This window comes from Salvia hispanica, chromosome 2 (assembly GCF_023119035.1).
Source record: "Salvia hispanica cultivar TCC Black 2014 chromosome 2, UniMelb_Shisp_WGS_1.0, whole genome shotgun sequence".
Classification (NCBI taxonomy): Eukaryota; Viridiplantae; Streptophyta; class Magnoliopsida; order Lamiales; family Lamiaceae; genus Salvia; species Salvia hispanica.
Window position 1 is genome coordinate 39,094,186 of NC_062966.1, and position 15,484 is coordinate 39,109,669.

The following is a 15,484-nucleotide window of genomic DNA, read 5'->3' on the forward strand; positions in this document are numbered from 1 at the left end:
TTCTCTTTCTCATTCGTCTTTTACTTTCGTATATAATAATCATATTTCTATCGCGTCTAATTTAACTTTGTATGATTACTTTACTATTGATATAACACTAAAATATAATATTTCTTTGTCCTCAAACAGCCACTAAATGATTAAGAAAACTACTCCAACTCTAATTAAATTGAGGCTTTAGGCTCTATGTATTTAGTTGGGCCGGAAAATGTTCAATATTCAGCCCAATCACAATTTTTTCAAGACCAATACATGTTCTACCATTTCAGGTTGAATTTATCAAGAAAAGGGTACTGTTTATAGAAAACGATTTTAACGTAGAGTTGCAGAAATATTATTATGCAAGTCCTTTTTGATGTTCTTCTAATGTGATGGTTTTACGAATTCAGTGCTCACATTTTGTTTGATGAAATGCCCCAATGAACGAAGTATTATTATCTTTCAGAAAAAACCACTCTAGCTCACAACTTATTAGTTGTTGTTGAGAACAGAACAACACATCAAAGTCAAAATGCTTTATTTCCTGATTTTTTTTTTACTTTAACTTTTATTCATATAATTTCATTAACCGTTGAATTAGGCATGAAATTACTTAAGGCTTAAATAGGTGACCAGCTCACATATATTGGAATACAAGAATAGAAAACAAGTTCCAATATGAGGAAAGAATGTAACTTTTGCTTTACTCTTTGTCTTTTGCTTTCTCATGTATTGTCTTAATCTCTTACTTTTTTTCTTTGAATTCAATTGAAAGGTTTTAAGCATTTCTAAGTGTTATAACTTGAAGTGAAGTTGAATCACAACTTAACAACGAAAGAGGTACTTAATCATTAGTCATATATATGCATTAGTCTTTTGCTTTTCTCAGAGTGGGTGGGTGCTACGGATTCTAATGACCCACACTGAATGGCAACAGATAGTCCAACACTAAATCTCGTCCCTAGAGACCGGCCTGTTAGAAGAGAGGGCTTATTTGATTTATAAACCTCGTTCATTAATTATTCATATGTTATTTCTTCAAAATTTTCCTATATCTACATTAAGACGCGTTCCCTTAATTTTAAAAAACAAATACTAAAAATCTAAAAAATTTAATTTGAACTGATGTTGAATCACAAGTTTACATACAGGAGACCAGCTTACATAAATTGGAATACATAAATCATACATGACATGACTACTTCCAATATTAGAAAAGAATATGAAGCAATCACCACTTAATTCAATCAAAGAATTTTTTCTTTTTTTTATCTTTGTCTCTGTCTTTTGCATTTCTCACAGTTTGTGACAAGAGTACAACATTGCATTGGATTCAGCTCATAGATTTTTTGCCATCTTACTTTGAGGAAAAGTCTGAGAATTGGATAAGCAATCATTGCTCATATCTTTAACTTCAAGCATGCATATGGAGAAGTAAAAATTTGAGCAACTGTAATTTAAAAAAAGAAGCAAGCTACCACCTTCATTAAATTTAAAACACACTCAAACAAATAAGGTAAGACAAAAACACACAATTGAGCTTTTTCTTCAATCCACGGCCTCAATGTTGCCATCTTTGATCATTATTAAACCGCAGCTGTAGAGACAAATGAAGAATTTGCATAATGCACAGTAGAACCCTTGATTTTCATTCTCATTGTAACCACAAATGTCGCAGCGGCTATTTGTAGTGAGAAGTTGAAAGGTGAGAGGGTGAGGATGGATTTCTGCATTCACATCATATTCCTGCCCCAACTGCACGTTTCTAAACTCGCCGGATGTAGTTGGAAAGCATTTAGGATGGAAGGATAAATCGCAGGGGCGGCAGTGATACATCCAACTTTTCGGATTCATTTGTGTTTCGCATTGATCGCAGTAGAAATCGCCAGGACGATTGAGAGTGGCGTCGTACGTCAACAGCAGCGGGTGTAGGTCGTCCCATCTACGGCTGCTGAATGATGCAGGCAGCAAAGCGCATCTAACGTGCACTGTGAAATCACATGATCTGCTGCTGCAGCACCTGTAACAATCATAATAGTCTATGTCATTGCCACAATCAGCAGCACAACACAAGTGTCGTTGGTTGATATCTGTGCGTAGATCCGACTGAGTCACGTATTTGAGGAGATGCTGCGGGTGAGCTGCGTGAAGTATGGTATCCGGCAGACAAGCACACTTGATATCAACTTTGAACCTGCACTTTGTACAAGTGTAAAACAGCCCATTAGTTTTATACTCACACACACTGCAATATTGGTAGATCCAAGGTTGGCGTTTGTCCAAAGATTGGAGGAAAAGCTGGTGATCATCATGTTGGTGGAGTGGACGTGAGGAGAGTTGAGATGGCAAGTGAAAGCAGGCAATGTGAAGATTGTATTTGCATTCACTGCAACTCATATAGTAGTATGATGATGATGATATAGGAGTGATGCACCCATCACATATCAATTCTGATCTCACTCCATAATTCTCCTCGTCTTCTTCTTCTTCATCTTGGCTTGGATCGTCAGATGAGACTAAAGTGAGTTGATGTTGGTGATGAATGAACTTATATTTCACATTCACCAACTCATCAACAGTAGCAGCAGGGATGATGTTGATGGGTGGAATGAATGTTCCTCCTCCTCCTTCAGTTTGTCTCATCACAAACGGTGTAATTAGTTCCTCGGCTACCTCATTCGCTGGAAGATGAATAATGTCTTTCCCAATATATCTGTTGGACATGAATAATTAAGATAACAGAAGGATAATATAATAAGTAGTGACATAGAAATAAAGCATACTCAATGATGGGAGGCTGCTTGTTGAAAACGCACTTGACGTGGACAATAAATCTGCAGATTTGACAATGATATATCCAATAGTTGGGCAGCAAAAATGTGTTGCACACATCACATTTGTAGTTGAAATTGAGATATTCAAAAGGGACGCGAAAGGACAAAGAGAGATAGTGATGATGATCTTCCCTTTTGAATCTTTCATGCAAGGAAGCACATTTCTCATGGATGCAATATTGACAACCATATGCGGTGCATGTGTAGGAACTATCTTTGCGTGTGGTTCCACAAGCATCACACTTGAAGGAACAACTTCTCCTCAACAACTTCAATTCATGGTCGGAATGACTTGGATGACGAATGATGCTGCGCCTTTTCTCATCATCATCATCATCATTGCCCGTTGTATCGACCATGCCACCACCTTGTGCGCATCTCAGGTGCATCTGGAAATCACATTTGGAGCATTTATAACCAATGCTCCAAATATCCCTTTGACATATACGACACACCCCTAATTCATGTTTGTGGCGTTGGATGAGTACGTGTTGAGGGTGGTGCGATGGATGGCGTATCTCTCTCGCAATGTCTGCACATTCTTCGTGTAATAATCTTGTGTAGCCACATCCCTCGGTTCTGCATCCATAAGCTTGCTCTCCGATCCCAAACAGCTCTTCACACCCATAACAGTAATTTCTTTCACGAATTTCGACCGGAGTAAGTGGATGCTTGTGGCTCCAATGATCAATCATCTCCTTTCCTTTCTCACTCATTCTCTCTTTTTTTTTTCCTTCTCAATATCTATCTCACCATCTTTGTGTGGGTATCTAGACCACCATACATATAAACACTATTTGTACTTACTCCTCTTTCATACATTTTCAAAAGCAAGAATCATACAATCCTTACAATCTCACCAAATTAAAGTATGTACTCCATTAAAGTAATACTAAATGAGTAATTCAGTCAAACAATATTCTCTCTCTTTCTCTTTCTCTTTTTTCTTTTGCTTTTCGAATTTGATTATATTTTCATAACGTTTTAGATTTAACTTTGACTGACATCTATTAATACAATACTTTTGTGTAATGATTTTGAGAAAGTTCATCACTCAAAGAATCTCCTTTTTCTTCGGCATTGGCTTTCCCTTTTCCATGTAATTACCATTTGTTTATTCTTTTCTTGATTGTGTGAATAAATATATTCTCTCAATTATTATGTTTTGTGCTTTGATGATTTCTCTTTTCGAATACTATGTTCTAGAATTATAATAGTATAATAATTCCTATGTCGTCAAAGTAACATATTAATTCACTCAAACAATCTTCTTTTTCTCTCATTCCATTTTTTATAATGGATCCTACGTTCCACTAATTCACACACTCACATTTTATTATAAAACTAATATATAAAAGTAGGACTCATATTCCACCAACTTTTTCAACCCATTTTTTATTACATTTTTTAAAACTCGTGTCGGATCAAATATTGACTAATTATTAGGGACGCAGGGAGTAATACTTTATCTTTGGTCCACAAACAATCACTTTATAATACATATATTTTTAAGAATGAGTTAATGGAATATAAGACTCACTATCAAATACTCCCTCCGTCTCACTCAAGATGGCCATATTCTTGAGTGGCACGGAATTTTAGGAGGTGTTGTTAGGTAGAATAAAGTAGAGAGAAAAAAAGTAGTTAAATATTTTAATGATGAGAAATGAAAGAGGTTATTTCCAAAATTGAAGAGTGATCATATTGATTGGGACAAACAAAAAAGAAATGGTGATCATCTTGAATGGGACGGAAGGAATATGAAATATAACAAATATTATTAGACAGATGAAAATAGAAATATGTGATAAATTTTTGGGCGACGGAGGAGGAGCTAATAAAACTACTCTAACTATAATCAAAATTGAAGCTTTTGGGCTCTATGGTATATAGTTGGGCCACTGAAAAGGTTAAGCCCAATTTATAAGAGTGGCAATGCTTTATCCAACGTCCCAATTGCAACTTTTTCAAGACCAATCCATTACCAAACAAGAAAAGGGTAATGTTCATAGAAAACGATTTCAACGCAGAGTTGCAGAAAGATTGTTATGTAAGTCCTTATTTGATGTTTTCTTCTTATCTTACTTTGCTTTATTTATTACTGTGATTATTCATTATCTTAATTTGGTTCAGTTGATTTTAGAATAGTTGTATTGGAGCTAATCAGCACTGATTTCATGAGTTTCACGATTCCTTGTATTATTATCTTTCATAAAAAACCACTCTAGCTCTCAAATTTCAAACTCAAAATACTTTATTTCCTGATTTTTTTTTTTACTTTCACTTGTATTAATATATTTTCATTAACCACTGAATTAGGCATGAAATTACTTACTTAAGGCTTTGATAGGTGACCAGCTCACATATAGTAGAATAGAAGAATATAAAATAACTTCCAATATGAGGAAAGAATGTAACTTTTGCTTTTCTCTGTCTTTTGCTTTCTCATATATTGTCTTTATTTTTTACTCCCTCCGTCCCATAAAAGTTGAGACAAAACTTTTGGGCACGGAGGTTAAGAATTTATATTAAATAAATAGAAGAGATGAAAAAAGTAGGAAAGATAAGGAGAGTAAAGTAAATGATGGAATGAAAAAAGAGTGATTAGATGTTTTTGTCTTTTCTTTAAAAAGGAAATGACTCAACTTTGTTAGGACGGACTAAAAAGGAATACGACTCAACTTTTATGGGACGGAGGGAGTACTTTTTCTTTGAATTCAATTCAAAGAATTTTAGCATTTCTTACTGTTATAACTTGAAATGAAGTTGAATCACAACTTAACAACGAAAGAGGTGCTTAATCATTACTCATATATATGCATGGTAGGGTAAAATCTTAGATGTATTTGATCTCTGATTATTTGTTGCCTTGTTGGCAAAAATTTGTGTATATTTGAAGGCATGGCGTATTGACTTCAATTAGAATTCATGTTAGAATTTATTTGCACCTCAATTCTTTAATCATAACTAACTCAAACAAAATGGAAATAACCAAACTTCAAAATGTGAGAAAAGAATGTCTTATTCTTTTACTTTTCTAGGAGTCCGGTTGGTGTTATTTATTCTAATGTCTGGCACTTGGAGTGGGGTTTATAGTCTAAACAGAAAAAACTCACCCCAAAAAACTAATCTAGATACTATAGTTTATTTGGTTTATAAACCAACACTCGTCGGTCTTCACAAAAGACGACTTATTTAAATATTTTCGTATGTTATTTGATCAAAATTTTCATTCTTGCCCTCCATTTTGCCATTGTGTCATATTTATTGTGCTATATACAACAACAAGATTTTTCAAAAAATTCCCTTAATTGACTACTTAATTAGGCTTTCATAGGTGAGCAGTTCACATAATTGGAATAAAAGAATCATACTTACAAATCTTTCAATAAGAGAAAAGAAAAGAATGTAACTTTTGTCTTTCTCCTTGTCTTGTAATTTGTCTTTTGGTCTCTCATATACTTATTGTCTATACCTTTTGCTTTTTACTTTGAAATCAACTCAAAGATTTTACTGTTACAATCGTCCTGAATTTGAAAAATTGAATATTAAAATATAATTTGAACTGAAGTTGAATGATCACAAGTTAATTAATACTGTACAACAAAGAAATACTCGTAGGTGCATGAAGGAGTAAAATTAAGTATCACAAACTGTAAATTAAAAAGAAGCTACAATCTTGATTGAATTAAACACAACACACACAAACATAAACGGTAAGATAAAAACACTACTAGTATACAAGAAGAAAAAGGTTATTGAACTTGTTTTGTCAGTCCACGGCCTTAACATTGCCATCTTCGATCATTTTTTCACCGCAGCGGTAGAAACAAATGAAGAAGATGCATGATGCACAGTAAAATCCAAGAGAATCATGCCTATCCTTACGGCAAACGTCGCAGCGGCGTTTTGTAGTGAGAATTTGAAAGGTGAGAGTGTGGCAGTGAGCTCCCTCGATCACATATTTTTGACCAAGCTTGATGTTTCTAAACATGCCGAATGTAGTTTGAAAGCAACTCGGATGGAAGGATATATCGCAGCTGCGGCAGTAATACATCCAACTCTTTGGATTCATTGAATCTTCACATTGATTGCAGTAGAATTCACCGGGACGGTTTAGAGTGGCGTCATGCGTCAAAAGCAGCGGGTGGTGCTTGTCCCATCTACTGCTGGTGGTTGATGCCGGCAGCACCGCGCATTGAAAGTGCACGATGAAATTATATGTGCCGCATGCATAGCTATTTCTTCCATACTTGATGAGATCATTACAGGCATCACAAGAACTGTAACCTTGTCTCCAAGTATCTTCGTTGGAGAGAAGGTTGAGGGGGTGTGGAGAGTGAGCTGCGTGATATATGGTGTCTGGCATTGAAGCGCACTTTATATCTACTTTGAAGTAATTGCATTTTGTGCAACTATAAAACAGACCATTCGTCTCTATATAGCAGACGTTGCATAGTTTCCAATTCCATGGTTTACGATTGTCACCGGATTGAAGGACAAGGTTGTGATCATTCTCATTCTCATGTTTGTGGAGGAGAGGAAGAGAGGAGATCTGAGTTGGCAAGCGGAAGCATGCCAAGTGAAGATAGTATTTGCATGAGCTGATGCTACATCTCATGTAGTAGTAGTTATCTTTACTACTACTTAAACAAGAAGAAGAAGAAGAAGATGATGAAAATGATGTTTGTTTCGCAAGTATTGGAGTAATGCACCCATTACATATTAACTCCGACTTTCTATAAGAATAGTCTTCCTCATCGTCATCATCACTATTTTCTTCTTCTAAAACTTCTTTAAATGATAATGATGATGATGATGAGACTAATGTGAGTTTGTGATGGTGGAACTTATAATCAACAACATCTTGATGAGGGATGAGTGTATGTGCATCAACTCCTTGTCTCCTTACAAAAGGTCCAATTAGGTCCTCACCCACAGCCGCATCATTTATTGGAAACTCCATAATCCCTTTCTTTCTACATTCAATGATACAAAAACACACATTTCAACATATATATATATAAACAAACACTTTTTCAAGAAAGACAAGAGTATTGATTATACCTAGTGGTGAGGAGCGATTTGTCAAAGGCACAGCTGAGATGGACAACATAGCTGCAAAGCACACAGTGATACACCCAATGGTTGGTTACTAATCTTTTACTGCATACATCACAACGGTAGTCATATCTGAGATATTCAGAAGGGACATGAAAAGAGAGAGAGAGGGAGTGATGGTGTTCCTCCCTTTGGATATTCTGAGGCAAGGAAGCACATCTCTCATGGATCCAATACTCACAATCATCATTGGTGCATGCGTAGGAACTCCCCTTGGCGCCTGTGGTGCCGCAAGCATCGCACTTGAAGGAACAACTTCTCCTCAGGAACAACAGTTGATGCTCAGGATGACTCAGATGGTGTATGGTGCGCTTGCCACCTTCGGCTGCTGCATACATGATGTCGCTGCCCTGCGCGCATCTGATATGCATAGCAAACGTACATTCTGCACTCGTACATCTGTAGAAAATTCCCCAGGCATACCTTTGGCAGATTGAACAGAAGCCCCTCACACCCCCCTTAGTGTTGAGTTGTTGAGAGAGTATGTGTTGAGGGTGCATTGCGTGCCTGATCTTCCTCGGCGCTACAGCACAGTCTTCATGTAGTAGCCTTTCATACCCACATTTCTGGCTACACCCATAGCCTTTCTCTCCTCTTGTAAAATAACTTAGACATCCATAACAGTATCCTCCTCTAGGAGCTTCCACCAATGTAAGTGGATGCTCGTGGTTCCAATAATCAAACATCTCTCTCTCCTCCTCTTCTATCTCATTTTCTACTTTCTCACTCATTCTTGTGTGTGTGTATTTTCTTTTTACTTCTTGTGTGTGTGAGAGGAGGTGTCCAGACGAACTTATGTATATATAGTGAAACATACTAATACTATAGAATCATACAACAACTTCCCATGTCAGCAAAGAATAATGTATCACAATAATCAATGTGTTTCACTTTCCCTTTGTCGCGTGTCACACATAAGAAACTGTTTACTTCTTGTGTTTGTCTGTGTGTGTGTGAGGAGGTGTCCACACCAACATATGTATATATAGTGAGACATACAACAACTTCCCATGTCAGCAAAGAATAATGTAGGTTGGTCATTTCCAATCGATAATCCTAGTCTTATTTTCATTTTCGTCCATCCCTAAAAATTTATCACCTTTCACTTTTATCATTTTTTGAAGTGAATCTCATATTCCACATTTTCACTAACTCATTCTCATTCACTTTTATTATAAAACTAATATTATATAAAAAGTATGACTCAAGTGCCACTAACTTTCCAACCCACTTTTTATTACATTTCTTAAAATCCGTGTAAGGTCAAATGGTGACAAATTATAAGGGACAGTTGATTGCGTCATTTTTTTTATTTTGGAAAGTTTGAAGATAATGAGTCATTTCTATTTTTGGCAAAAAGTAACTCTCTTTTTTAATTTATTCTCTCTTCGTCTCTCTTGCTTTATTTTCTCTTACTTTATTTACCATCCATTTAACACACTATTTTTAAACGGGAAATTGGTCCCTAATATCATGAACTTTGCCCAAATTTTGGTTTTTCCCATGAACTTTCAAATTAGTACCATAAATCATGAACTTTTAGATTAGTTTGGTATTTCCCCAAAAATTCAAGATTTTTTTTAAGAAATTCACTAAAATGTTTTTCTAGCGTTTGTGAAAGAGAGAAACAAGGTTTTGTGTTTTTAATTTTTGTAGTGTAGCGTCACAAGTGTGTGTTTCTAATTGAATTCTTTATGTTTTTATTAAATTTATTTTGTTTTCTTTATTTTTAGAGTTTTATTTTGTTAAATAAAAGTAGTATTGTGTTTAATATTCCAAATAGATATGCCAACATGAAATGTCATTTATAAGAATTCAGCTAAATAGGATTCAAAATGTCATATAAGCTAACCGGATTTTACTCTTGATCTGTCGTGGAAATACCAAACTAATATGAAAGTTCATGATTTATGGTACTAATTTAAAAGTTCATGGAAAATCAAAATTTGGACAAAGTTCATGATATTAGAGACCAATTTCCCATTTTTAAATTCCGTATCAAAAAGAAATATATCAATTAACACAATACGGATAAAGTAATAGTAGTAGTACATTAGTAATCAAGCAACAACTCTCTCTCTCTCTCTTTTGCTTTTCCGATATAATCAATACTCTATACAAATCCCCTTTCTCTTTTTCTCTTTCACTTTCTCTTTTGCTTTCCCGATATAATCTTATATTTTCTCATTCTCATTCTCATTCTCTTTCTCTTTCTCTTTCTCTTTCTCTTTCTCTTTTGCTTTGTATGACAATACTATATTGTCTATTGATATAACACTAATATAAGAGTACTTTATTTTTTACCTCAAACAGCCCCTATATGCTACTCCATATGGCTAAGAAAACCACTTTAGGCCTCTATGGTATTTAGTTGGGCCACTGAAAAGGTTTATTTAGCCCAATTTACACTGGTGGATGGCCTTTAGACCACTATAAAAAAATGTTGGGCCTCATTGTTTAGAAATATGAATAAAATGGATCTAATATATTCAAATTATCACGAAATGTAAATCATATAGTACTAATTTCATTTCCGATCACTCCATAACTCGGTCAATCTTTAACTCGGAAACTAGAATTAAGATCTAATAATTTGTCTACGTATACTAGATGCAACAATTTATTTTATGCTTTAATTCTACCATGTGTATAACAAAATTATTTGACTTGTATTGAAGTAAACAAAATTATTTTATGACCATATGTGTATAGCAAAATTCATTGCAAGTTGGTGGAGCATAAATAGCATTCAACATAGGGGGTGCCTCCTTTTAACATGATGTTTGTAAACAGCTGAAACTTATCTGTTTGAAATTTAATTTTGTTCATCAATGAAATACAAAATTATGTGTATCTCAAATCATAAAAAGCAGCACCCAAATCAACTTCAATAATTAATTTGCAATGATATTATTTTTATGATTTGGAGCAAAAAGCTCCAAACTTATAGTACTAGTGTACAGCTGCCACATTCGTAGCTGATGACATCATAGTATTTCAGTGTTCCATTATCTTTTTTCACCAACCTTCTTTTATAGTGTTTCTTAAAACTCGTGTTTGACTCGATTAGAACTCCTAATTTCAAACAGAGCTATACGGAAACATTAACCAGACCGAAAATGGAATCGTAACAAAACTTCCCATCTCAGCAATGAATAACGCAACTCATTGACAAAAGTACTTCACTCAAATAATCTCCTTTTTCTTTTCCTTTTATAAGTATCTAGTTAACCAATGTATGAGTGACACTGACAATGCTATAAATATAATTAAATTGATATCGTATTTATACGTGAAGATATTAATTTCTAGCTAGCATATGTTTGTACCTTTTCCTAGATTTATAAGGTGCAAACTCCTCCCTTTCATTGAATCACAAGTAATATAAGGTGCTAATCTTTAATTAAGCATGGAATAAAAATGTAATATTATCATACTTTAAATACAAGCGACAATCTTCATCATACACAAACAAACACTACTGTAAGAATGTAACTTTTGCTTTTCTCTTTGTCTTGTAATTTGTCTTTTGCTCTCTCATATGCTTATTGTCTTTACCTTTTGCTTTTTTCTTTGAAATCAACTCAAAGATTTTACTGTTACAAACGTCCTGAATTTGGAAAAATGAATATTAAAATATAATTTGAACTGAAGTTGAAAGATCACAAGTTAATTAAGTACTGTACAACAAATAAATACTCGTAGGTGCATGAAGGAGTAAAATTAAGTATCAGAAACTGTGAATTAAAAACAAGCTACAATCTTGATTGAATTAAACATAACACGCACAAACATAAACGTTAAGATAAAAACACTACTTGTAGTATACAAGAGAAAAGGTAAATATTGAACTTGTTTTGTCAGTAGACGGCCTTAATGTTGCCATCTTTGATCATTTTTTCAGCGCAAGCTTCGAAACAAATGAAGAAGATGCATGATGCACAGTAAAATCCATGCTCTCTATGCCTATCCTCACGACAAACGTCGCAGCGACGTTTTGTAGTGAGAAGTTGAAAGGTGAGAGTGTGGCAGTGAGCTCCGGCGATCACATATTTTTGACCAAACTTGATGTTCCTATAGTAGCCGGTTGTAGTTGAAAAGCAATCTGGATGGAAGGATATATCGCAGTTGCGGCAGTGATACATCCAACGTTTGGGATTCATTTTTTCCTCGCATTCATTGCAGTAGAAATCACCGGGACGGTTTACAGTGGCGTCGTGCGTCAAAGGCAGCGGGTGGTTCTTGTCCCATCTACGGCTGGTGGTTGATGCTGGCAAAATCGCACATTTAAAGTGCACCATGAAATCACAGCTGCCGCATGCATAACCATATTGATAATACCAAATGAAGCCATTACAGCCATCACATAAATTGACACCTCGTGGGGAGAGAAGAATGAGGGGGTGTGGAGGGTGAGCTGCGTGATATATGGTGTCCGGCATTGAAACACACTTTATATCTACTTTGAAGTCTTCACATTTTGCACAGGTATAATACAGACCATTAGTAACTTTCCTACAGACTCTGCAAAATGACCACTCCCATGGTTTAAGTTTGTCACTGGATTGAAGTACAAGGCTGTGATCATTCTCATTCTCATTCTCGTTCTCATGTTGATGGAGGAGAGGAAGAGAAGAGATCTGAGTTGGCAATTGGAAGCACGCCAAGTGAAGATAGTATTTGCATGAGCTGATGCTACATCTCATGTAGTAGTAGCAGTTATCTTTACTACCTAAAAAAGAAGAAGATGATGAAGAACAAGATGATGATGATGTTTGTTTCAGAAGTATCGGAGTAATGCATCCATTGCATATTAACTCCGATTTTCTACAAGAGTAATCTTCCTCATCATCACCATTTTCTTCTTCTTCTTGAAATAATGATGATGACGATGAGACTAATCTGAGTTTGTGATGATGGAACTCATAATCAACATCATCATCTTGATGGTCAAGGATGAGTGAATTTGTATGTGTATCAACTCCTTGTCTCCTTAGAAAATCTCCAATTAGGTCCTCACCCACAGCCACATCATTTATTGGAAACTCCATAATCCCTTTCTCTCTACATTCAATAAAAAACACACATATTTCAACATTACAATTATGAACATACATAATCAAGAATATTGATTACATGCACGTACCTTGTGGTGGGGAGCAATTTCTTGAAGGCGCAATTGAGATGGACAACGTAGCTGCAAAGCTCACAATGATATATCCATTTTTTGGAGTGTAATCTTTTTAAGCACACATCACAATGGTAGTCATATCTGAGATATTGAGGAGGGACATGAAAAGAGAGAGAGAGGGAGTGATGGTGTTCTTCCCTTTCAATGGTGTGAGGCAAGGAAGCACATCTCTCGTGGATCCAATACTCACAAACATCATTGGTGCATGTGTAGGAACTCCCCTTGGCGCCTGTGGTGCCGCAAGCATCGCACATGAATGAACAACTTCTCCTCAGGAACAAGAGTTGATGCTCAGGGTGACTCGGATGGTGTATGGTCCGCTTGTCACCTTCAGCTGGATACATCATGTCGCTGCCCTGCGCGCATCTGATATGTATCACATACGCACATTCTGCGCTCGTACATCTGAAGAAAATTCCCAAGACATACGATTGGCAGATTGAACAGCACTTTAACAAGGGTCCAGTTCTGATATGTTGAGTGAGTATGTGTTGAGGGTGCATTGCGTGCCTGATCTTCCTCGGCGCCTCTGCACAGTCTTCATGTAGTAGCCTTTCATACCCACATTCCTGGCTACATGTATAACATTTCTCTCCTCTTCTGAAAAGCATTAGACACCCAAAACAGTATCCTCCTGCAGGAGCTTCCACCAAAGTAAGTGGATGCTCATGGTTCCAATGATCAACCATCTCTCTCTCCTCCTTCTCTTCTATCTCATTTTCTACTTTCTCACTCATTCTTATGTGTGTGTGTGTGTTTTCTTTTTACTTCTTGTATTTGTCTGTGTGTGTGTGATGAGGTGTCCAGACGACCAAATGTATATATAGTAAAACATACATGCAACAACTTCCCATTTCAGCAAAGAATAATGTATCACAATAATCAAAGTGTTTCACTCTCCCTTTGTCTCGTGTCTTTTGCCTTTTGCCTTTTGTTTTTCTCAATTAGACACACACATAAAAACCTGTTTCTTACTCTCTCCGGTCCACATTAAAATATCACATATTTGGCTTAGTCCGGATTTTAATAAATTGTTTGATTTTGTAAAGGAAAGTGAATCAAAAAATTTAGTAAAATGTGGACCCACTTTTATATACTATTCCTTCTTTCCCCTAAAAATATGGAGTAAACTATTTTCCTTTTTGGATTCATTTGTTTTTCGCATTGATCGCAGTAGAAATCACCGGGACGGTTAAGAGTGGCATTGTGCGTCAAAGGCAGCGGGTGGTGCTTGTCCAATTTAAGGCTGGTGGTTGATGCCGGCAGCACCGCACATTCAAAGTGCACGCTGAAATCACAGCTGCAGCATGCATACCTATAATTATAATGCCATCATAGAAATTGAGACCTCCTGTGAAAGTACCTACTCGGGAGAGAAGGTTAAGGGGGTGTGGAGGGTGAGCTGCATGATATATGGTGTCCGGCATTGAAGCGCACTTTATATCTACTTTGAAGTCTTCATATTTTGTGCAACCATAAAACAGACCACTCGTATATATTTTGCAAAGTCTGCAATATGACGACTCCCATGGTTTAAGTTTGTCACCGGACTGAAGGACAAGGCTGTGATCATGTTTGTGTAGGAGAGGAAGAGAAGAGATCTGAGTTGGCAATTGAAAGCAGGCCAAGTGAAGATAGTATTTGCATGAGCTGATGCTACATCTCATGTAGTAGCAATCTTTACTAGTTGATGAAGACGAAGACGAAGATGATGTTTGTTTCAGCAGTATTGAAGTAATGCACCCATCACATATCTACAAGAGTAGTCTTCCTCATCATCATCATCACTATTTTCTTCTTCTAAAACTTCTTCTTGAAACGGTGATAATGATGGTGAGGAGACTAGCATGAGTTTGTGATGGTGGAACTCGTAATTAGAGCTGGGGAAAAATACCAAAAAAATGATATATCGCTCGTATCGTATTGAAAAATTATCGAATTTTCGATATATCGTAATTTTCGATACGATACGATATCGTATCGTAAGTTTTCGATACGATAACGATATGAATTTCCTTATATCGCGATATATCGTTTTATATCGAAAATACGATATATATCAAAAAATTTCGATATATCGATATTTTATTTTCGATATATATCTATATATATCGAAAATTTCGATATATATCGATATTTAACGATATATCGGATTTCGGTACGATATATCGAAATATCAATACGATAACGATATGAAATTTTTTTATATCGAAAGTTCGATATATCGAATTTGTTTTCGATACGATATTATCGTATCGACCCACCCCTTACTCATAATCAACATCATTTTGATGAGGAATGAGTGTATGTGCACCAACTCCTTGTCTCCTTAGAAAAGCTCCAATTAGGTCCTCACCCA

General features: G+C 35.8%; 3 protein-coding genes across 3 annotated transcripts; all 3 read right to left on the reverse strand.

Moving 5' to 3' along the window:
* Positions 1-1,387: 1,387 nt before the first annotated feature.
* LOC125204953 lies at positions 1,388-3,610 on the reverse strand. Its single transcript, XM_048103726.1, has 2 exons — positions 2,763-3,610; positions 1,388-2,692 (listed from the first exon to the last, which is right to left on the reverse strand). The coding sequence occupies exons 1-2, from the start codon at positions 3,527-3,529 to the stop codon at positions 1,528-1,530; spliced, it is 1,932 nt and encodes a 643-aa protein (XP_047959683.1). The 5' UTR covers positions 3,530-3,610; the 3' UTR covers positions 1,388-1,527.
* A 2,863-nt stretch (positions 3,611-6,473) lies between these two features.
* On the reverse strand, positions 6,474-8,682 carry LOC125208348. The gene is made up of 2 exons (XM_048107940.1): positions 7,881-8,682; positions 6,474-7,792 (listed from the first exon to the last, which is right to left on the reverse strand). The coding sequence occupies exons 1-2, from the start codon at positions 8,663-8,665 to the stop codon at positions 6,586-6,588; spliced, it is 1,992 nt and encodes a 663-aa protein (XP_047963897.1). The 5' UTR covers positions 8,666-8,682; the 3' UTR covers positions 6,474-6,585.
* A 3,045-nt stretch (positions 8,683-11,727) lies between these two features.
* On the reverse strand, positions 11,728-13,844 carry LOC125208252. The gene is made up of 2 exons (XM_048107833.1): positions 13,081-13,844; positions 11,728-12,998 (listed from the first exon to the last, which is right to left on the reverse strand). The coding sequence occupies exons 1-2, from the start codon at positions 13,812-13,814 to the stop codon at positions 11,795-11,797; spliced, it is 1,938 nt and encodes a 645-aa protein (XP_047963790.1). The 5' UTR covers positions 13,815-13,844; the 3' UTR covers positions 11,728-11,794.
* Between the last annotated feature and the right edge of the window lie 1,640 nt (positions 13,845-15,484).